At 39.6% G+C, this 22,902-nt stretch overlaps 1 protein-coding gene across 1 annotated transcript in view; it reads right to left on the bottom strand.

The window, feature by feature from the left end:
* The window catches only part of LY75 (lymphocyte antigen 75), a gene marked incomplete at its 3' end in the record, with an annotated part of 86,927 nt that overhangs the window by 40,622 nt on the left and 23,403 nt on the right, over positions 1–22,902 (bottom strand). Inside the window, exons 5-14 of the mRNA XM_081095899.1 lie at positions 21,912–22,022; positions 20,238–20,378; positions 17,793–17,984; positions 16,539–16,696; positions 13,834–13,944; positions 13,191–13,279; positions 12,869–13,038; positions 10,704–10,903; positions 9,308–9,450; positions 242–323 (exon numbers count right to left, since the gene is read on the bottom strand). Of these exons, the coding sequence (XP_080952025.1) occupies positions 242–323; positions 9,308–9,450; positions 10,704–10,903; positions 12,869–13,038; positions 13,191–13,279; positions 13,834–13,944; positions 16,539–16,696; positions 17,793–17,984; positions 20,238–20,378; positions 21,912–22,022 (1,397 nt within the window). The remainder of the gene's footprint in view (positions 1–241; positions 324–9,307; positions 9,451–10,703; positions 10,904–12,868; positions 13,039–13,190; positions 13,280–13,833; positions 13,945–16,538; positions 16,697–17,792; positions 17,985–20,237; positions 20,379–21,911; positions 22,023–22,902) is intronic.

Below are 22,902 nucleotides of genomic sequence, written 5' to 3'. Positions count from 1 at the left end.
ATATATTTGGATTATATAGAGAAAGCCTAAACATGTTTATTTTTTAAATAAGAATGAGGTGATTAGCATGTTTTATCCATACTTCATATTTATGAATCTATTTCCACTTCGATAAAGATACATCCACAAAATTAATTTAATGGTTATATGGTATGTGGATGTATTATTTAATAATCAACTTACTTATTATTGAAACAAATACTATTTCAATATTACCCCAAACAAGGAAGTTTAAACTTACTGGTGTACGATCACTCCATTGCCAAGATCCTTGTAAATCAGGGCTCCTTTTATTCAAACCTATCCACAGCCATCGCTCGCCACTATGTAAAAAGGAAGTGTTAAAAAACAATTAAGCACGGCTTTTGGCAAAAATATTTAGCATTCCCATGTCTAAAATGCTTAGGAAGCGTAAGTTTTTCCAGAAGACCTGTCACTAACTGAAAAGCACATTTTTAAGCTATATAAAGAAGTCTTCTGAAATGAAACCAATCCCTACATATAGGGTAGCTGTGAAAAAGTACCATAGTTTTTTAAAACTAAATTTTAAGTTATTTCCTTTGCATGAAAGGCAAAAACTATTCCACTTTGAACTTAAGAAAAAAGTATATGATTATTCTAAAACTTTTACTGCAGAGCTTCAATATTAGCAATGTCATCAGATACAGTTAAATATGACAATGGCATTTCTTTAAACATCTGTCTATAGCACTGTCAAATACCGTCTCTTTATTTATTTTTAATATATATATATTTATATATATATTTTATTATTATTAGTTAAGGTATTACAAATGTGTTCTCATTCCCCCCATTAACCCCCAACCTCCCCCCCCCCCCCCCCCCCGCCACACACACACACTCAGCTCCCATCCCCCTGTTGTCTATGTCCATTGGTTTGGCTTATATACATGTATACAAGTCCTTCGGTTGATCCCCTTACCCCGGCCCTCCCCTACTTTCCTTCTGGGGATTGATAGCCTGATCACTGTTTCTCAGTCTTTGGGTCTGTCCCTTTTCATCAGTCTATGTTGTTCTCTATAATCCACAAATGAGTGAGATCATGTGGTATCAAACACCGTCTCTTTAAAATGCAAAACAAACCATTTGGCTAAATTTTTATTAAACAAGATTTTTAAACAATTATTTAATTCCCATTGCCCATAAAATTTAAAGTAAAGAAGTATTTTCTAAATGCCAAACTCCATGGGCTATAGCAGAGCAATATAATCAAGCAATCACTGAAGTGATTATATTTAACACTCATAACTATTATACTTTTACTAGGGGCCCGGTGCACGAAATTCGTGCACTGGGTGTGTGTGTGTGGGGGGGGGGGAGTGTCCCTCAGCCCAGCCTGCCCCCTCTCACATACTGGGAGCCCTCAGGCGTTGACCCCCATCACCCTCCGATCGCCTGATCGGCCACTTGCCCAGGCCTGACGCCTCCGCCAGAGGTGTCAGGCTTGGACAGGGGACCCCCATCTCCCCCCGATCACTGGCTCTGGCCCCCGCCCAGGCCTGAGGCCTCTGGCCCAGGAATCATGCCTGGGCAGGGGACCCCCATCTCCCTCTGATCGCTTGCTCCACCCCCCGCCCAAGCCTGATGCCTCTGACCCAGGCTTCAGGCCTGGGCAAGGGGACCATCATATCCCCCCAATCCCGGCTCCGCCCCCCACCCAGGCCTGATGCCTCGGCCAGAGGAGTTGACCCTCATCACCCTCCGATCACCAATCACCGGATCGGCCCCTTGACCAGGCCTGAGGCCTCCGGCAGAGGTGTCAGGCCTGGGCAGGGGACCCCCAGCTCCCCGTGGTTGCAGGCTCCGCCCCTGCCCAGGCCTAACGCCTCTGGCCTAGGTGTCCGGCCCAGGCAGCGGGGACCCGCAGTGGCAGCGGGGGGCGCCGCGATCGTGGGCTTCGCTTTAGGCCCAGGCAAGGGACCCCTAGCTCCTGGGACTGCCAGCTTCGACTGTGCCCAGCTCCCATCGCTGGCTCCACCCCTACTTCCTGCTATCACTGGCCAGGGTGGCAAAGGCGCCTGATTCTCTGATCATGGCTGGGGGGCAGGGCAAAGGCGGCCCCAGGGCCGCCTTTGCCCTGCCCCCCAGCTCTTAGCTCCCCCCTGGGTTTCAGATCACTGTCAGTGGCAGGGGGCTTCTTCCTGCTTTCTCTTTCGCCTCCCTGCATTGTGCCTACATATGCAAATTAGCCGCCATCTTGTTGGCAGTTAACTGCCAATCTTAGTTGGCAGTTAATTTGCATATAGCCCTGATTAGCCAATGAAAACGGTATCGCCGTACGCCAATTACCATTTTTCTCTTTTGTTAGTGTAGATGTACAAGTTACTGAGCTACATGCAATGGTGATACAGACAAGGACAAGACCTAATATCTATTCTCAAATGGCATATAAACTAGTCAGGGAGACAAGATATATGTGAACAAAGAAAATATAAGACTATGTTTGAAAGACATCAAATGATATGACATTTGCACACATTTTTAACACTACAGAAGTTCAGTGAGAGGAAAGGTCCACGGTCGACTGCAGGAAGTCGGAAAATAATCTGGGAGCATGGGAGGACAAACACAGTCTTCTGAGTGTTTACCATCTGCCAGTATTCAGATTGGCTGAGAAGCGAAAGGTGGCCCAAGAAAGAATATAAACAACACATAGAGGCAGGGACATACCATAAAAAAACTTTCTCCTCCTCTAACCCAACGTGAAAATACTCTGTAAAATGTATTACACTCTCTAGGCCTTAACAGGTAAGCTATTTACCATGTAATTTGTGTGTGTGTGTGTGTGTGTGTGTGTGTGTGTGTGTGTGATGCTTGTTTCTTTCCAGATAATTTAACTTTCTGATTGCACATGTATGTATGATCAGTACATATGAATGCATATTATATTGCATAACAATACATATATACATAGAAATATTTTATGTATATAAATATAACACATATTAGAGAAGGGGTAGGATCAAAATCTAAAATTAATCCTTACTCTGAAGCTCAGTAGAACATATAGAATATATGGAAGGTACAGCTACAAGACCACTGGAAAATAAAAGAAGCCTGCATTTAAAACATTTGCTAGTAAATCAAAGGCTAGAGCAAACTTAGTTTTAATTTAATTCCTTATTTTTAAATAAAATAATTGCTTTTCTTTATGTCTTTACTCAACAGTCCCTTGTATTTTCTTAACAATAAGCACCTATTCATCTTCTCAACTTCAACCTTTCAGTTTCCTGCAGTGGAATATCAGGACTGCCTCCTTTCAGTTTTGACTGTTGTATTGTTTCATAGAGAAAGATCACCAATTTGCAGACTTTAAAAAATTCCGTGGAGACAATTAAGTCCGCTTTGAACTTAGCAGCTGTAAGAGGAATTTGCAGTTTGTGTCTGCAACTAATCAGAGCTTTCTAACAGGCTTGCAAATTTATCATACTTCCCGATTGTTGAATACCTAAAGCACAGGGTTGAGGCAATTGCCATACACAGATATAATTAAAATTAGATGGCCGAAATAAAGAGGAGGTTAAGTTTTGGAGAATTTGTGCAGAATTTTGTGTTGCCCTAAAATAATCACTAGGTAGGTAGTTTCTCTTCTTTACACAATCAACAGTATGAACATAAAGATAGTAAAATATTATTTGCCCAAGATTCTTTAGCGATGTGTCTGCAACATGTCTACCCTGTTTTCTCTTGGCTTCACTTTTTCCCACTTAGAACCTCTACCTTCAGGCCCATTTCTGCCTCCACGGCTGCATCTCGAGAACAGTTTCCTAGAGAGTTGAGTTTGCTCTACTGCCCCAAATTCCTAATTTTTACTACTTCCTGAGTTTGAACTTCATTTCAACCCAGATATTTAGAGTTTTCAGCTTCCATTTTAAGAGATACATCTGTGTTATAAATATAGAAAATAGTAGCTATTTGTGTGTGGGGGATTTTCCTGTGTGAGAAGAGGTAGAAAATATTTCCTCAATTACAGCTTATTTCTGGTTTGACCTGATTTATCTGTAGGCAGATAGAGAGAAGAAATTGGAAATTACATTAATCATTGCATACCTCTACTGTGGATTTTAGAAAATTGGAGAAAAAAATTGACCATAATTAGGGACTCAAATCTCCTGAAATTTTATCTCTATTTATAAATTTCTTCTAATCCAAGCACTAAGTATACTGTTTAAGACTGTTAGGGTAAGAAGGCATTGCATGAAAGGTTAACACGTGTATTTGTGTGAAAATTCCCACTCTCAGCCAAATTTCCTGCTGCATCTGATTTCTGAGGAAAACAGTATCTCAGTCATAACTTCCAATAAATACTATTTGATGAAGGCGCTTAGTCTGCAAAACCCTAGATTTATATCTAAATCCATTCATGCCGCATCACAGGAGGTAGTGCACACAGCAGCAGTGGCATTGCAAACAATGCTTTTCTTCTCTAATCCTATGACTATTTTTTGCTCTACAATGGCTTTCCCTGGTGGGCTGCCATTAAGAGTTGTAAAGATCTTAGAGCCTTTAAGACTGATACACCATGAGTCCTTTTCATTGAAATACAAATAGAGATGTGGAATGTAGATTGTGAGAAGTACAGCAGTAATCTGACTTAACTCTTTGGCATGCAGTACACAATTTGGGCAACGGACATCTTACTGAGAAAGGTCAATTCCTGCCATAAAAAGCCAAGGTGTTCTAGGATTAAGCTTTAGAATTATTCTTCTGATGTAAATAGGCTTGCTTCCTTCCTTCCCATGGTCACAATATTGCTTTTAGAATATGCTGTCTTTCTAAATATAGCATGGGCAAACGATCTCTTTATTAATAGAGTGCGTAAGCAGACAATAGTCTGCTTAATATGGCATTGTGTTAGCTGCTGGGGTAAGACTGTAATACCATATATAGTCCTTAAGAGTGAGAGGATTATGGTTGTTTTTCTTGGTGCTTTTCTGTGTTCTAAATTCAATGTGCATTACTTTTATGATCAGGAAAAAAAACACCATTGTACATTCTGTGTTACACTAAATCAGGGGTGGGCAAACTTTTTGACTCGAGGGCCACAATGGGTACTTAAACTGGACCGGAGGGCCGGAACAAAAACATGGATGGAGTGTTTGAGTGAACTAATATAAATTCAAAGTAAACATCATTACATAAAAGGGTACGGTCTTTTTTTTTTTTAGTTTTATTCATTTCAAACGGGCAGGATTCGGCCCGCGGGCAGTAGTTTGCCCACGGCTGCACTAAATGTTAACTGTTTATAACTTGGAGCTAGGATTTCAGGTGATTTTTATTTTCTTCATTATTATTTTTCTATTTCACAAATTTTACATAATAAACTCGCATCACTCTTTAAATTGGGGTTGGGGGAGCCTCGGCAAGTGTGATTAGAAACAAATCAAGAATGATTTCTTTCTTATCACTCAGACTTTAGTTTTGATTTTTAATGTAATCTATTTTGCATATAGAAGCCCTTAGGGATCACTTATGTCACATATGATATTCTATTGCCCATGAACTGATTCTCACAAATATCTACCACTTCATTGCTTAGTACTTACCCATGGCTCCCTGTTCCAGTTAAAGGTTCATAACCTCTTGCTTGGTGTTATTCAAAATCTGATCTATGCCACTATTTTACTTAAAAATACTATAGCCTAGACAGCATGATATGTGTGTGTCAAGCTTGAGATCTGGGGGCCCGTAAGTTACCCTGACGAAACCCTTACTTCAGGGAGGACCAGCAGGGCACAGAACGGCCATGTTCCAGAGGCAGTCACCTCAAGGACATCTGTCATTCAAAGCCACACTTGAGGCTTCGGTAATTAGCAGAGTGAATGTCAGAAATGGGTTTATAGCAGTGAAATTAGAAGCTTGTTGTTAATCAACATATCAGAAATAGACTCATTGGTGAAACTGAACTTTTTCAAGAAATGAGGAATGACTAAAATATTTAGAGGCTCTCACCCTTTAGGGAGGCGTATTAGAATCTGGTGAGGATGGTAGTCCCTATACCATTGGAAATGGACCTGGGGCTTGGGCTCCAAATGGTTGCAGGTCCTGTCGCTGGGTCAGGTGATTGGGACTGCATGACTCTGACAATAATGGGAACAGAGTCCCACCTCTGGAACGTTGTCACATCTACCCCAAATAAACCTGCCCCTCAAGATGGTGGTGGAAACACCTAAAAAGATAGACTGCTGGGGTGTTGTCAAGCTTACCAGTCAGGTTGTATGAAACATTTTGTGCCTGCTTCAATGAATGCTTGTTTAACAAATGTCTGTTTGTGTGGAAAGATTTGGTCTGAGTTTTGATTTCATTATAATCTACCCCTCAAGGTTGAGGGGAGTAGCTAAGAAACACTCACCTCATAAGGAACCTAAGAGTTAGTATATCCAAATGAGCAATGAAATGTTGAATATTAATTTATTTTTAAAGATATATTTCATGCTTTGCAATGAAATGTTGCATATTAATTCATTTTTAAAGATATATTTTTATTGATTTCAGAGAGGAGGGGAGAGGGAGAGAGCTAGAAACATCAATAAAGAAAGAGAATCATGGATCTGCTGCCTCCTGCACACCCCCTACTGGGCATCAAGCCTGCAACCCAAGCTTGTGCCCTGACTGGGAATTGAACTGTGCTCTCCTGATTCATAGGTCAACACTCAATCACTGAGCTATGCCATGCCGGCCACCCTTAATTTCTTTTTTAATTTTAATTTTTCTTGATGAGAGAGAGAGAGAGAGAGGAGAGAGAAAAACATTGATTTGTTGTTCCATTTATTTATGTATTCATTGGTTGATTTTTGCATGTGCCCTGACCAGGAATTGAACCCACACTTTGGGGTATCGAGATGACACTCTAACCAACCAAGCTAACCAGCCAGGACTGTATATTAATTTCTAATGCTAGAAAATAAGCTCTAGAATACCTGAAATTCTACAATAGGTGCTTGATAAATGAATACTTATGAAACATAGGTATTTTATTTTATATCAGGTTCCCAGCACACTGTGAATATGTTAATACACATATAGAAAATGTTGAAAATGTTCACACATTTAGAAAATCACTCAAAATCTTATTTCCCAGAAGTAATAATTATCTTTTTGATGCATTTTTGCAGTCTACTTTTTAATGTAAATAGTACATTTTTTACTCTTTTGTAATTTGCTTTTTCAACCATTTAATCTATAATAATAAAAGGGTAATATGCTAATTAGACTAGGCAGCCGAACAACCTTCTGGACGACCTTCTGGATGAAGCTGGGGCTGCAAAGGCCAACACCCTTGTGCAAACTTCGTGCATCAGGCCTCTAGTATATTATAAATATTTACATGTTATAATATTTTTAAAAAATCTTAATGCACAGGAGGTGGGGAGAGGTAGAAGAAGGTAAAGGGAGGATATATAGTGATGGAAGGAGATTTGACTTGGGGTGGTGAACACACAATATAATATACAGATGGTGTATTACAGAATTGTGTACCTGAAACCTATATAATTTTATTAACCAATATCATCCCAATAAATTCAATTAAAAAAGAAATATAAAAAATAAAATCTTAATGCACAGGGGATAATTCCAAACAAAAGTCAACAATAGTGATGATAATAGGAATCTTTACCTTTTTCTGACTTTCACAGAAATGCATTTCATGTTTAACCATTAAGTATAATTTAACTATGGGTTTAGCTATTCTATTCTTTTTTCTTTTTTAAGAGAGAGGGGAAGAGAGAGAGACAGAAACACTGATGTATGAGAGAAACATTGATCAGTTGCCTCGCATGCATCCTGAGTGGGGATGGAATCGGTATGTGCCCTGACCGGGAATCAAACTGGCAACCTTTTGGTACATGGGACGATGATCCAACCATCTGAGCCACACTGGGGAGGACTCTTCTATTCTTAATTTAATTATAATTTATATGTTAATTATATTAATTAAATATTAACTATATGATATATTTATATATTAACCCAGGAACAGTGAATTTTACCAGATGCACCTTCAGAACCTATTAAGATGACTAAATCATATATGCCTTTATATATAGACTCAACCTTATATTCTTTAAAGAAATCCTACATTGCCAAGGTGAGTTATTCTGAGGTGTTATAAGGTAGTGGATTAAGAATATGGGCTCTAATGGGTTCAACTATTATCCTTTCCTTACTAGCTATATAACCTTGGGCAAGTTTTATTTCTCTGTGTTTCTGTCTTCTCATTTGGATATAATGGGCATAGTAATAATATCTGCCTCATAGGTTGTAAGAATTAAATGAATAGATAAAACACTTAGGACATTATCTGGCGCATAGTAAACATTATCCAAGTGTTTGTTATTAAATCAGCTGTTGGTGTTTACTTTTTTAAGTCTATTTATGAGGTTGGTCTGTAATTCTTTGTGCTATTGTTGGAAGGCTTTGATATCAGACCCAGACTAGTTTGTGGAAGAAAACCACGGATGCTTGCATCAGTTTCTATGTAACAGAATGCAAGTTCTTGCTTGTACTATTTAAATACATGGTAATGACCTCTTTTGTAAGATGGGAAGGAATTCACATATAGAACTACATAGGTCCCATTTGTTTCTTGGAAGATATTCTTTGTCAACTTTTTCAATCTTCCATGGCTATTGGATTATTGGGTTTCTACTTATCAAATTAATTATATAATAATTTGTATTTCCCTAGAAATTGTTCATGTAATAATCCCATGTATAATAGCACAGAATTATGCGTAGTATTCTCATCAATTAAAAAATTTCTTCATGAAATGGGTTTTATAATCCCCTACTCAGGATTCATTTTAAGTATCTGTTTCCTTTTTCATTTTCATGGTTTAATCACCAGTAGATTTTTTCCACCCTGTACACTCTGGTCTCAGTGCCTTCGCTTACATTCTGTTTTCCCTGGCTCCTTCTCCTATCTTACCTTTCAAAATATTATCTTATTTTCCAAGAATATCCTTCTTCATAAAAATGTTTCCAGTTATGAAATCCTCCCAGACACACTTTCTCCGTCCTCTGAATTCCCAGGGCCCCTCCTTACCTATACACTAGATTTTCCACTATAATTCTCTTGTCCCCACGGTTAGACTTGATTATTCTGTACAAAAGGTGGGACCTCCGTCTCCCTCATCTTTGAATCCCTCATAGCATCTTAAACACAAAAATACTTGATTCAATGACTGCTAAGCACTGAATGACCCTTTCAGATAATAAAAAACAAGTTAATTCTGAATATCTAGAGGACATCCAATTTAGCATAGAAAATCTTCTAAAATAATTACCTGAACTGGTCCATTAAATAGTGAAGAAATTCCTTTATTTCATCCACATGATGGAAGCTAGGAAGGTGTCCTCCAAGTGCTTGGCAGAATCTCTCAGCTTCTTCCCAGTTCCTCTTTCTTACAATTCTTTCTATATGAAACAGCTTAACAAAGCAGAATGTATCATCATAAAATACCGATTATTTTAAAATCAATTACAGTCAAATGTATGGGCCTCTGAAATGGATTCGTATAGATGTAATGAACATGTATGTAAATGCGCATCTACTGTGTCTCTAAAGGCCAGCACAGGTGCCAGCCACTGTGTCCAAGCGATGACCTTCCTCAGCCAGGCTGGGGAGCTGTTCCAATAATTTACCAGGTTCTCCTGCCTTCTTAGGACCTGGACAGACCAGTTGAACCAGCAGATAAGGCTGTAAAGGATACATATGAATGTATGTGCTAACAATATAATTCTGAACATAATTACACGGAGAGCTGCACAGGAAGTACAGAACTATTTTCTGATGAAGAAGAATCGAAGTGCACACTGCACTGCTGTGGGAACACTGACCATTCCCTTGGTTTGTGACGACTAATGCTATGCCAGAAGAACCACAGTCACTGCAAAAGAGGAGGAGGAGGAGCAGAGGACACAATGGTCGATTGAATTATTGGTCCTGACTCCTCAGTTCCCTGCGATATAATTACATATTCTTGCCATGACCTCCAGGTGGGTGAAGTACTCTTCTCTGTACACTCACTTGGGGCTCCACCAGGTGACTTGCTGTGATCAATGGGATATTAGTGGAGGTAAAGTGAGCAGAAGCCTGAAATGTGCTTACATGGTTCGACTTGACTCTCAGGTTCCAGTGATTGTGAGAAGAACAAGCCCCTGATAGCTGCTGCCCGCTCAGCCTGAGACCCAAACTGAAGCATAGCAGATCCCAATGCATAGCCTGGAGGCCAGCATAGCTGACCCACAGCTGAAAGCAGAGCTGACCATTCAAGCCCAAACTCTATCAGTCAACATGAGACTGTTTATTGTCATAGGCTCCGAGTTTTGGGGTGGTATGTAATCATTTCTTTGTGGAAACAGTTAACTGATACAGAACCCCCCCCCCTTTTTTTTTTACATTATAAGATGTGATAGAACTCTTCTTCTGATAACAAGAATTAGAGGGACATGAGAATCATAAGCAAAGTTTCAGCATGGCATGAGGCTCACCCAGCTTCTGGGAACAAAAGAACCCCAGGGAAGAATCAGTTCTGACTCTGGCCTGCTCTTTGGGGTAGGACATACGTTAACATGGGAAGAGCTGTCTGATGCCAGAGATTCATTGATGCCCTCCCTGACAAGGACATGGATTGTAGATGAATAACTTCACTGAGGAATAGAGTGAGAATGTTACATTACCTTATAACAAGAAAGACTTGGGGGGAAATTTTGCCAGCCTTCGGGACAGGGGTCTTCAGGCTTGGGAGCTTCTTCTTCAGGCTCAGCAGGCGCACTGCTTTTCTTGCAGATTGAAAGTGCTCTGAAGCTTTTGCAGTCTTTTACCTCCCACTTCCCAACGGACTTTCCAGTGGTCATAGCCACGCACCCGCCTGGAGAAGCTGGGGTTGAATGGGGAAGTTTAATTAAAAATCACATTTTAAAATTAAAGTCCAAACATTTCCCAGTGTCCTTACTCTTATCTGAGCCAAGGTGGGGGAGAGAATAGGAAAGAAATGTGGCATTCATAATAATGATGATGATGATGTGATAATGACAATAGTAATATAGAGAAGTGTTTGCTAATGTTTGCCAAGTACTATTCCAAGAGGATTAAATGAATTGAATCCTCATAAAAAACAAACAAACCCATAGAGTGGATTCTGAGGTAGAGTGAGGATGAGTGACCTGTCCAAGGTCTCACGTTAGTAAGTGATTGACCCAGGACTGGAAACCAGTCCTGTGTGCAGAGCTGTGCCTAAACCATTATGCTGCTCAGCATAACCTAAGTGTATATTAGCTTTGAACCACTTTAAACAACATAGTAAACCTCAAAACAAAACCCTTAAAGATTCACATGCAAAAAAGGGCAGGTACAATAAAGGTAGAGGAGGTATATGTGCGTTTACTATTTATTTTATGGTAGCTTGAATTTTATTCATTCATACAACATTAAAAGATAATTTATATTATTACATCCATTTTCCAGATAAGAATAAGTGACTTGCCCACAATCATAGTTAGTGAGTGGCCAGGTTTGCCTGGCCAAGTGCCATGCTCCCTTGTCCATTATACCACACTGCCCGAAGTGGGCACAAAAGAGCATGCACTGGAAGTAATGGGGGCAACTCCCACTGAACAGAGAAGCTTATGGTCTCACATCTCACACTTACACATGGACAGTAAGAGGAACAAGGACCCGGGAAAAACAATGCTGTGTTACCCAGGATGAAAGTGCTATTTTTCTCTGGTTCTGCCTCCTTGCTTGCCCATGATAAACCAAGCTGGCTGAAGCTGGGAGTAATCACGGTAAAGAAAAGCTTAATGTCAGGCCTTCTGGCTACAGGACTGAGAGAATAGACACTGTAGTTCCTTCTTTTTTACCGCAGCGTAGTATTCCATTGTGTAGATGTACCACAGTTTTTTAATCCACTCATTTGCTGATGGGCACTTAGGCTGTTTCCAAATCTTAGCTATGGTGAATTGTGCTGCTATGAAGATAGGGGTGCATATATCCTTTCTGATTGATGTTTCTAGTTTCTTGGGATATATTCCCAAAAGTGGGATTACTGGGTTGAATGGGAGTTCTATTTTTAGTTTTTTGAGGAAACTCCATACTGTTCTCCACAGTGGCTCACTCATTCGTGGAATATAATGAACAAAATAAACTGATGAACAAAAACAGAGACAGAGAAGCATCAATCAGACCGTCAAACTTCAGAGGGAAGGTAGGGGAGGGCGGGGGTAGGGGTAGAAATCAATCAAAGGACTTGTATGCATGCATATGAGCCTAACCAATGGACACGGACACCAGGGGGGTAAGGGCATGAGTGGGGGGGGGGGGGGAAAGGGGGGATAAGGACACATATGTAATACCTTATTCAATAAAGAAAAAAATAAAAAATAAATAATTTTTAAAAAGAAGAAATAATATTGCCTCCTTAATTCTCACCCATTGTGGATAACAGAAGCAAACACATTCAATTTTGGAGTAAGAAGTTAAGAAGCAGAGAGATGACAATATAAAGTGCTTCACAATGAAGCTTCTAGATTTGGCTTGAGACTTACATGAAAAAAGATAAAATAAAAATACTGACACGGAGGGTTCTAGCCCTATGCCATTAGAGGGTGGTTTCTGAGAACTGAGTTTTCTAGACTCTTTTATTGGGTTATTATTTCCAAGGACTTAATAAGGAAGACATAGTCACTGCTTCTATTTATGGTCCGATAAATAGATTCTAGCCTTGAAGATCATAATCTCCCTCACATTTCAAAGGTAAGCAAATAACATATAGAACATATTTGGGAGATATGCTGCATTTCACAAGTCACAAGTATTCTATTACTTTAAAGGCGAAGACACTCACCTGGCTCAAGAAAATTCCAGTTGGAAAAGGTTACAGATCGCTTCACTCCACCAACACTTGCCCAGCTATACTCTCCACTTGAATCGACATCTCTCAGGCCAGTCCAGAAGTATTTTTCTGGAGATTTAGTATACTTCTTAATCATATCATTCAGGAATTCTTGCTCAAATCTACAAAACAAGAGTCAAATTATCAGGTGTTTTTACAATGATTCAATTACTATATAAAATTGAAGATGTACCTTTTTTTAAGAAGGTTGGTTAGCAAAGAGATGGAACCCAGAGATAGAAGTTCACTAGTACATGTTTACTGGTGGTCGTACCTGTTAGCTATAGTCAGATTGCAGTTGGTTCCAAAAGGGACCTCATCCTTGTAAATCTTGTAACAGGTTTCTCCATGTCTCTTCCAGCCCTAAATCAGAGAAGAAATACCATCAGCCACACTGTCTTCCAGACTTGATGATGCCTCCCTCTGACAAGCAAGGTTTTGCTAACATCTCACAACTTAGGGAAACTAAGGACATAGGAACCTACTTCATACACATGAGGAGGGTGGGGTAGAATTTCAGATAACCCCAACAAGACTGTGAGCCGGTGTCAACTGAAGGCGTATCTTAGTTTTCTCTGCCCTTAGTGCCTACCTCATCATAAGAATATAACGTTGTTAGTTGACTTGTCTTTGAACAGGAAGAACATAAGTAAGGGAAATAAAGATATCAGCATTGAGGATAGTAACTATATACATTTTTATAGAAATTCACGAATAGGAAACTCTTTTTCCTAGAACTTTTTTTTTCTTCTGTAAGAATACTGATTTGCTTTGCGCTCTGCCTTGCTCTAATGTAAATGAACAGAAGCTAGTAATTCTTCTACTTCCCATGTCTGACTTGCTGAAGTCTCAATTACCATCCCTTACCAAGAAGATGTAATACTGCTTAGAAAAATGTATGCAGGAGTTTTACATACCTCATCTGGAGGACACATCTTATCAGTTCTTGCATCACTCATTTTTTCTCCCTTTTTCTTACATACATATTTAAGTTTCTCTTCACATGACTGGACTTTCCACTGACCTAGCTTTTAAAAAATAGAAAAAATGTTCCCATAAGAGATATTATTTGCCATATATTTAGACTTGAACTCTAACTTAGCTTAAGTCATGATAGCTTCTTCTCATGAAAATTTGGGGGTAGGGGGTTGGGGGTTTTGAAAGAGAGGGATAGGGCAAGAATGAATATAAATGAATGATGACATCTGAGAACATACTCCTAGAAAATGCTACCCAACCAGCCTGCATTATTTCAGAATCACCTCAAGGTCACAAGGGAGATGAGTTTCAATTTTCTTATACAAGCAGAAATAAAACCATCAATGGACAGAAGTTGGAGAGAGAGAGCTCAGCCCACAGCTGCCTGTGTTTCTAGTCTCCTTCCATATGACATGGCCAACGTGAGTCCACAGGCTAAAAACTTTTCGGCATGTCAACTAACCTTCCTGTCTGTTTCCTCATATGTAAAATGACGATGGTTAGAATAGCTTCTCTCCAAGAATTCTAGGATCAAAAGTTTCTCCCAACTCTACTTCAGCTTTAACTTCAAAGTTCTCTCTTTCAAATATTCTACTTAATATTTATTTTGCTTACTTGACTAACCCATCCTGCTTCTTCAAATTAAATTTTAATTAGTCAATTTTGATAAGGTTTCTGAGAACAGAGTTTTCTACTTGGACATTGGAATGCTGCTTAGGAATGCTATCAGTTCACTCTTGCCTATGGGGGGTCATTTCCGCCTTTGACATTCTTCTAAAGACATCTTAGATATCCTTTTAAATAGGACAGCAAATGTGACAACCTTCTAAGTTAACCTTTGGCAACTTTCTAAATACATCTTTACCCCTGAAACACTTCTAAATACACATACCACTGATTGTTTCCACTAGGATCTCTCTAGAAAGTCGGGAGACACAATCAGCTTCCTAAATAATTAGCAGTCTACAGGAAAGTGATAAAAATAAAATATAGAGATATACATGTTCTTTCTGTCAAGATACAGCATCCTAGCTAATAAAAGACAGAAAGGGTAATTGACTGTACCTTCGCTACGCTTCCCATCGGCTAATCAGGGCAATATGCAAATTAACTGCCAAGAAAGATGGCAGTTGACCGCCAACAAAGATGGCGGTTAATTTGCATAAGTAGGCATAATGATGGGAGGCGAAAGGGGAAGGACAGTGATTGGAAACCCAGGCGGCAGGCAAGAGCCGGGAGCCCCGGCCCTGGATCGGAGAACCGGGGCCGCTTTTGCCCACCCCCCAGCCGGTGGTCTGAGAAGCCTCTTCCTGGTGCCCCCTGCCCGGGATCGATGACTGGAGAAGCCCCCCTGTGCACCTGCCCCTGGGTCACCACGGCTCAGTAGGAAAGGGCGGCCCCACCCTGGCCACAGCTCAAGGGAGAGTACAACATGCAGTGGAGGCCAGGAGCCTGAGAGATCAACAGAGAGGGGCGCCTGCTCCAAGCCTCCACGGTGTAGCTGGGGGCAGGCCCCAAGCAGACACACACACACACACACACACACACACACACACACACAGCAACTGCTCCGAGCCTACGTGGTGCAGCTGGGGGCAGGCCCCAGCAGACACATACACACACACACACACACACACACACACACACACACGGGACACCTGCTCCGAGCCTCTGCTGCCAGACTGTGGCCATCAGTAGGACATCCACTGAGGACTCCCGGACTGAGGGGCAGGCTGGGCTGAGGGAACCTCACCCCCCAGTGCACGAATTTCGTGCACCGGGCCTCTAGTGTTTAATAAATGTTTAAGCATTCTACAGGAGCAAAATGCTCTCTGAATAAGTTAGACTTAAATTTTGATAAAATTATTTTTTTACTTCTTTAAAAAAAATTAAATGTATTGATTGTAGAGAGAGGTAGGTAGGGGAGGAGAGAGAGAGAGAGAGAGAGAGAGAGAGAGAGAGAGAGAGAGAGAGAAGAAACACTGATTGGTTGCCTCCTATATCTGCCTCTACTGACTGTTGAACCTGCAATCTGGGTATGTGCCCTGACCAAAAATCAAATCCACCACCTTTCAGTGTACATGACGATACTCCCACCAACTGAGCCACACCACCCAGGGCTTTTTTACTTTTTAAAGTAGGATTCATACACTGATTCCCTTTACTTTGAGCCTATCCAATGAGTTTTTTTGGTTATTATAATTTTTAATTATAGAATTTCCATTTATTATTTTTTTTAAAATAAATTTTATTTATTTGCTTAAAAAAAAATAAAAAAAAAAATAAAAAAATAAAGTAGGATTCATATGAAATTTAATCTGAATGTGAATTCAGAAGATGAGATTTTTCAACTGGCTACATGTTAAATATCACACCGATGGTCCTCAGAGAAAGCATCTTATTAGAACCAACATGGCACTAGAATCTGAGTTCTAAAGGGATCCTCTTGATCTGTTTCAGACCAGAGCAGATACTCTCAGACAGAAAGGGAGTTGCTTACTTAGTCACTGTTTTATTTACTTTTTCAATAGCTACCAGAAAGACACTCTCCAAGGCTTTTACCTTTTATCTTATTTTCTAGCTTAAACACAAATATCCCCACCAAATATTATTATCATATAAATAAACCCAGGAGGTTTCCTACCTTTCCTAAGTAGGACACACAGTTGGGAGTCTTATTGTAGGGAACACTTGGTTCATTTTCATCCCAATATGTTAGAGTAACTTCAGTACCATCTGACCACTGAAATAAAGCTGGTGTATTTATGTTCTTAAGACCTGTCCATGTTTCTTCTTTGGCATCTAAAAGAAAAATGTTTTACTTGTTTGGTTTTACTCAATTGCATACCTCAGTGTGTACATTGCTACTGATTTTTACATTCTGATGTGGGGTTTTAAGAACCTTGACGGTATTATTTTTTCATTTAAAGTTTTAATTCAAAAGATGGCATTCTTCTTTATTTATTTTTAAGTATAGTTGGTATACAATCTTATATAGTTTCAGGTGTGCAATATAGTGATTTGACATTTTCATACCTTATATTGTGGTCACCCCACTAATTCTAATAAATCACCTGTCACCATGCAATTTATCACAGTATCACTGACTATATTCCCCTTCCCCTTTTCACCCACTGCCCTCACCCCCTCTCTCTGATAACCATCCATTTGGTATTCTTAATTGACCTGTTAAAATATTGATAAGTCAGGCAGGCTGAGTGATTTGGGCTTTTCAGCTCACTCACCAGGTAGCGCACATAGGTGAACAGCTGTACTATGACCTGTAGGCTGGCTGTTCCTAATATCTGGGTTAGATAATTCTTGCATTATGGGGAATAATAAAATTATATAGATATACTCATAGATATTCCAATTAGAATAAGAATATTGCCCATCATCACCCTGGTAAAACAATTGACTCCATGCTTACAACAGAACAGATATCTACTATTAGTGAATCCTAGGAAGTTTTAATATTGGCAGTGTAGCATATTTTTGTTCTTCAGTCTTTAGCTTCAAATAATTACAAAAGTGAAATAATCATCACTCAAGTGTTTGGAGAACTTAAATAGAATTTAGCTTATGAGAAGAGAAACATTATCCAATCAACTAGCTGCCAATGTGGCTATTTAATCTTGTAAATGAATTAAAATGAAATGAAAGTAAAAATTCAGTCAGTTGCCCTCGCTGCATCTCAAAAGCCACAAGTGGTTGGTGGCTACCATACCGGACAGCATGGATTATAGAAAGAATGATTTCATCATCACAGAAAATTCTATTGGACAGTGCTGAGCTAGAAGGATCTAATTGTAAGCTTTCCATTCCGGCTAAGAGTCTGAAAATAGGAATACTTTAAAATGTTTTAAACCTCTCAAGTAGGATCTTTTTAAAAACTTACCCCCATTATGGAGTTTTGTTACTACCAATTCCACGTCTGCTAAAGAATGAATGCTGATAAGGTCACTACTGAAGTCTTTGCATTTCGCATGTGCCGAATCCCAGGAATCACTTTCATTCACCAGCAGATAGCAAAATCCATTATTTGGCAGCCAGTCTGCATCACAGCGGGTATCTGAATATGGCCAAATATCTGGGAGAAAAACAGCTATTTATATTCCAGTAAAGACACATCTATTTTGAATCAATAACATTACAAATTCTTCTTTCTTGAATCTTGAGGCTTCTGGAAAACCAGGGAGTATGATGTCAGATAGTACAGTGACATGAATTTGTGTGCCCAATGCTTACATAGCATCAACAGAGTGATTGTAGGGATTCAGATAATGATGGGCCTTGTGCGATGCAAATATATTACATGGCTGGGCTCAGACTATTTCAGGAGGGATTGCCGTTAGGCCTAGTAGGCAGAAGAAAGGTGTGGGGTCAGCCAGCGGCCCACAAATCTCTTCCTTGGCATGGGATTTGTTCGGTTCCCCTCTAGTCTTGGTGGTGAGAGATGGTGAGGTCAAGTCTCCTTTTCATGTATAGTTAGCTTAGCAGGGGCTTGCATTAATATTCACTGTTCAAATTAATCCTCCTTTGTTCAAAAGGATGGGCAAGGACTTAAGGAACAGAGTCAGAAATTAATACACTCCACACCAAGGAAGGGCATCAATGGGGCGGAGGTAGGGGGGTGGGGGAGAATGGGTGGCAGAGGGCATCTTTGGACTCCTCTCTCCTCCCCTCTGCTTGACTTCTAGGCCTATGGAATTAGCAATTTTTCTTTTTGACCATGAGGAAACTCACCCAAATGATGGTCAAAAAGATTAGAGAAAAAGAGTAGGGCACAAAACCAAAAAAATACTCTACTCTTCTCAGCAGAACTAGAACGTAGCTTGGTTCCTCAGACTCCACTGGTCAGGAATTGTTTAGAATGCTTGTTATACACAACACAGCATTTAAAAAATATCAACAGTTTGTTTTTCATTAAAGGATAAAATTCAGGTTCAGCTAGCTTTTCTCACTTGCAAGATAACAATTAATTGTAAGGTTCTGAAACAGCACTCATTAATATTATATTTTATAATTATGATAAAGAAACAGAGAGAAAAAAAATCACCCATAATTGAACAATCGTTTTCCTATTCCAGTCTTTGTCTCCATGAATTCATATTGTGATAAGATTAAAATAATAAGTAGGCATATCATTTTGTTCTACTCTTTTTATTTTCCTGCTGGCAGAGTTATTTCAATAAATGCATATTTTTCAATCATGTGGAAACATGATTTAGTTAATCATTACTTCTTCAGAGAGTTATTTGATCTATCATTAGCCCCCCTGGTTTATTTTAATTTGTGCTGTCTTTTCTATTATGCCTTTTGTTATATAAACTAAATTTGGTATGAATCAACTTGGAAGGTAAATGTTCATCTTTCCCTATCATTTTAAAACACGCCTCTATATTATTGATTCTATGTACTTATTTTTTAATCTTAAAAAGATAGCTTTATGCATCTATGTGGATATGAAAATCGATGCTTTATTCCCTTCCCCCAACATCCCTCAAAGCACAACATTTAAAAATCTCCCATTTTCCTCCCAGTTTTGAGTATTAGTTTTTCTTATTCAGGGTTTAATCAAATGCCAGGGATACGGTGGGCACTGTGCAAGATAGTAAGGGCACTCCTCTTCTCCATTCTGCCAAAGACTCCTCAAACTTCTCTGCTCCTCAAAAAATTCAGCTGTTTTGTGCCTTTCTTATCCCCAAATTCCCTAAAAACACCCTCCTTGTACACATTTTGTCCTTTTGTACCTCTCGGTATCTACCCCACTTATCAATACAAAGACCTAAAGAACCAGCCTGGCGAAGGACAGACAGAGGAGGGGTGGGCATTGTGGGGCGGGAGGTGGGAAAGCCCGGGAGTGTTCGGTGTCATCCATTTTCGACTTCCCACAGAGGCAGGTAATAACAGGTAAAGCCTGAGCGTGCAGCAGCAGCACCAAGACGCTCACAGAACACAGACAGCTGGGTCCCACCCTGAGTTTCTGATCCAGGAAATCTGAGGTAGGTCCTGAGAATCTGCATTTGTAACAAGTACAGGCGATGCTGATACTCTCTGTCTGGGGGCCACACTTTGGGAACCATTGCTCCAGAGAAAAAAGAGCCACCTGTGAACACAAATGTACTTCTTATCTAGAATACCCCTGTCTTCTCATGGGGAGATACTGAATCAAAGCTTTATTCATATGCAGTTGATAATATCTAACCGCAGGATCAAAGTCAATACCTTCAGCATTGGCAGTGCCAGGTAAAAGAACAGCAGAAATGGGCATCCGGAATGGATTTACTTGACTTCAAAAAACTGTAATTTTAAGAGCTATTTGTTTAAGCGGGAAAGATACCTGTTATCTCCACTGTGCTGTTCAATGATTTCTTGCAAACGTAAGGCAGCTGAGCTTCACAGGAAAACCTCTGCCACAGACCGGACATGGCGTCCATGCTCGCACAGCTTGACCCACCTATCACAGTTGCACTGAAGGTATCTGAAATGAGAACATTTCCAAACAGTTAAAAGGAGAAGACTGGAGCCAGGGTGGTGGTTAGGAAAAGTAATTTGTATTTTTAATTTTCTGCTTTTAAGGAAACTCAGAAAATAGTTAAAACCGTCTATTAAGTTGGAAGGTATAAGCCTCAATGAACAATCTTGTGCTTAAAAATGTCTTTCTCCTAAAAATACAGAATACAGGGGAAATACTCTGATATACTGTAGTTAATTTACAAACCAAAACCAAAAACCAAACCTCTGTCCCCAATCAACTTTGATGTCAGATCCTGTGGTCAGTAAGGAGCTCTTAATCTGCTACTCTCTACAATAAATATACTAACTTATGATTCTGTAATGCCTTTAAGATCTTGAAATAATAATAATGAAATTTCATTTAAGTAAAATGACCTATTGGTACTATATTGTAATTAATTAATTTTTCTTATGTATGCAGAATACTTCTGTGCTGAAGTTAAGTGTTAGCTGTTAGGTTTTACATTTATCAGGAGCCTAACTTTTATTTCTTAAAAAGATATCTAAACCTTCTTTTGGGGGAAATACCTTTTGGCTAACTAGGGTTTTATTTACAATAAATTTTTCTTTAAAGTATTTATTTGTGTAATAAAATACAACCATTATGTTGTCAGTAATTGTGTGCTACAAAGGGAGATCCCAAGAGTTTTAAAATGAGGGAATATTTCCATGTTAGAGTGAAGCTGCAGATGAAATACATGTGGGTCAGTCATAGACATGCCAAGTCCGCTAAGGGACACAGAATGGCTCCTGGGCCATGAAATGGGGCTCATTCTGCTCATACTTAAAGAGAGAGGGCTGCCAAGACCGGTTTGGCTCAGTGGATAGCAGGGGTGGGCAAACTTTTTGACTCGAGGGCCACAATGGGTTCTTAAACTGGACCGGAGGGCCGGAACAAAAGCATGGATGGAGTGTTTGTGTGAACTAATATAAATTCAAAGTAAACATCATTACATAAAAGGGTACGGTCTTTTTTTTTTTAGTTTTATTCATTTCAAACGGGCCGGATCTGGCCCGCGGGCCGTAGTTTGCCCACGGCTGAGCGTCAGCCTGCGGACTGAAAGGTCCCAGGTTCGATTCTGGTCAAGGGCATGTACCTTGGTTGCGGGCACATCCCCAGTGGGAGGTGTGCAGGAGGCAGCTGGTCGATGTTTCTCTCTCATTGATGTTTCTGACTCTCTATCTTTCTCCCTTCCTCTCTGTAAAAAAAAAAAAAAATCAATAGAAGATAGAGGGTTGGTCTAAAGGTTAGAGACAGATGCTTACCTGCCCATGGTGTGGTTCAACTTGACTATTATGGTATCCACTTGACTACCGTATAATGGCATAATGGCTAGAATGACTAAGCTTAAAAGGGCTCAGGAAAAAAATTTCTTCTGAGAGGTAATCATAGAATTGTCAAGATTGAAATTTTTATAAGACCTCAGTGAGTGGGAAGCTCTTTTTTTTTCTTTTGAGGCTTTGGCTCCATGTAAAAGGTAGAGGAGAGAGTAGTTACCTGGGTCCCAGTTGAGAAAATTTAATGGCTTGTGGTCTGACCATTCCCAGCCTCTAGAAGAGTACAGCTGATTTAAGCCAATCCAGAAGATGCTTGCAATGCCTTCTTTTTCTGTAACAATTACATAATTTTAACAAGTGACAAAATTACCCAATTTATTATCTAAGTCAGACTATCTAGGAGGGTATCTATCCCACAAAGCAAGAGATGCTGACAGACAACACTTCAGACTACTGAGAAACCCAAAGGCTGATCAGTTAATTCAATTCTGCTTTCCCATTAGTGTGTGCGATTCCCTTTCTTCTAAGGTAAGAACAGACTCTTCTCAGAACAGCTGTTTCACTACTTTATACCCTCTCGTCAGAAAGCAGTTATATAGTCAGGGATGTAAAGTAAAACATGGGAAATATAGCCAATAATTTTGTAATAAATATGTATGGTGTCAGATGACTACTAGACTTACTGGGGTGATCACTTTGTAATACTAATCACTGTGCTGTACAACCGACACTAATATAATACTGTATGTCAACTGTAATTGAAAAATAAATTTAAAAAGAAAGCACTTATATATAAAAAGTAGTTTGCATTGCAGATCTAGATGTTGAGGATCTGATTGTATTCCATTAAGCATATATCCTTTGCCAGATACGAAAGCTACAGAAACCAAAATGAGAGTCCTGCCCTCATGAGGATCTGAATCTAGTACAAACAGATGTGGATCCCCAAATGGTAAAGTGCTACCAGCATTGCTTCAGAAATATGTACAGGAGCTGTTTCGTATGCAATGTAATATACATCTGTAGAGTCCAAAGGAGATATTTAAACTGCAGATACAGAAGAGACACACACACACACACACACACACACACACACACACACACACGCCACTGTGGAGAGGTATCATTCTAATTTATTGTTTGACAACAAGATGCCATCAGCAAAAAAGAGAAAGACAGAGAAGCAGAAATGATTTAAGTAGTGAGGCTAA

This window comes from Myotis nattereri (genome assembly GCF_964212035.1).
Source record: "Myotis nattereri genome assembly, chromosome: 7".
NCBI classification, from domain to species: Eukaryota; Metazoa; Chordata; class Mammalia; order Chiroptera; family Vespertilionidae; genus Myotis; species Myotis nattereri.
This window is presented reverse-complemented; position numbering and strand designations above follow the sequence as displayed.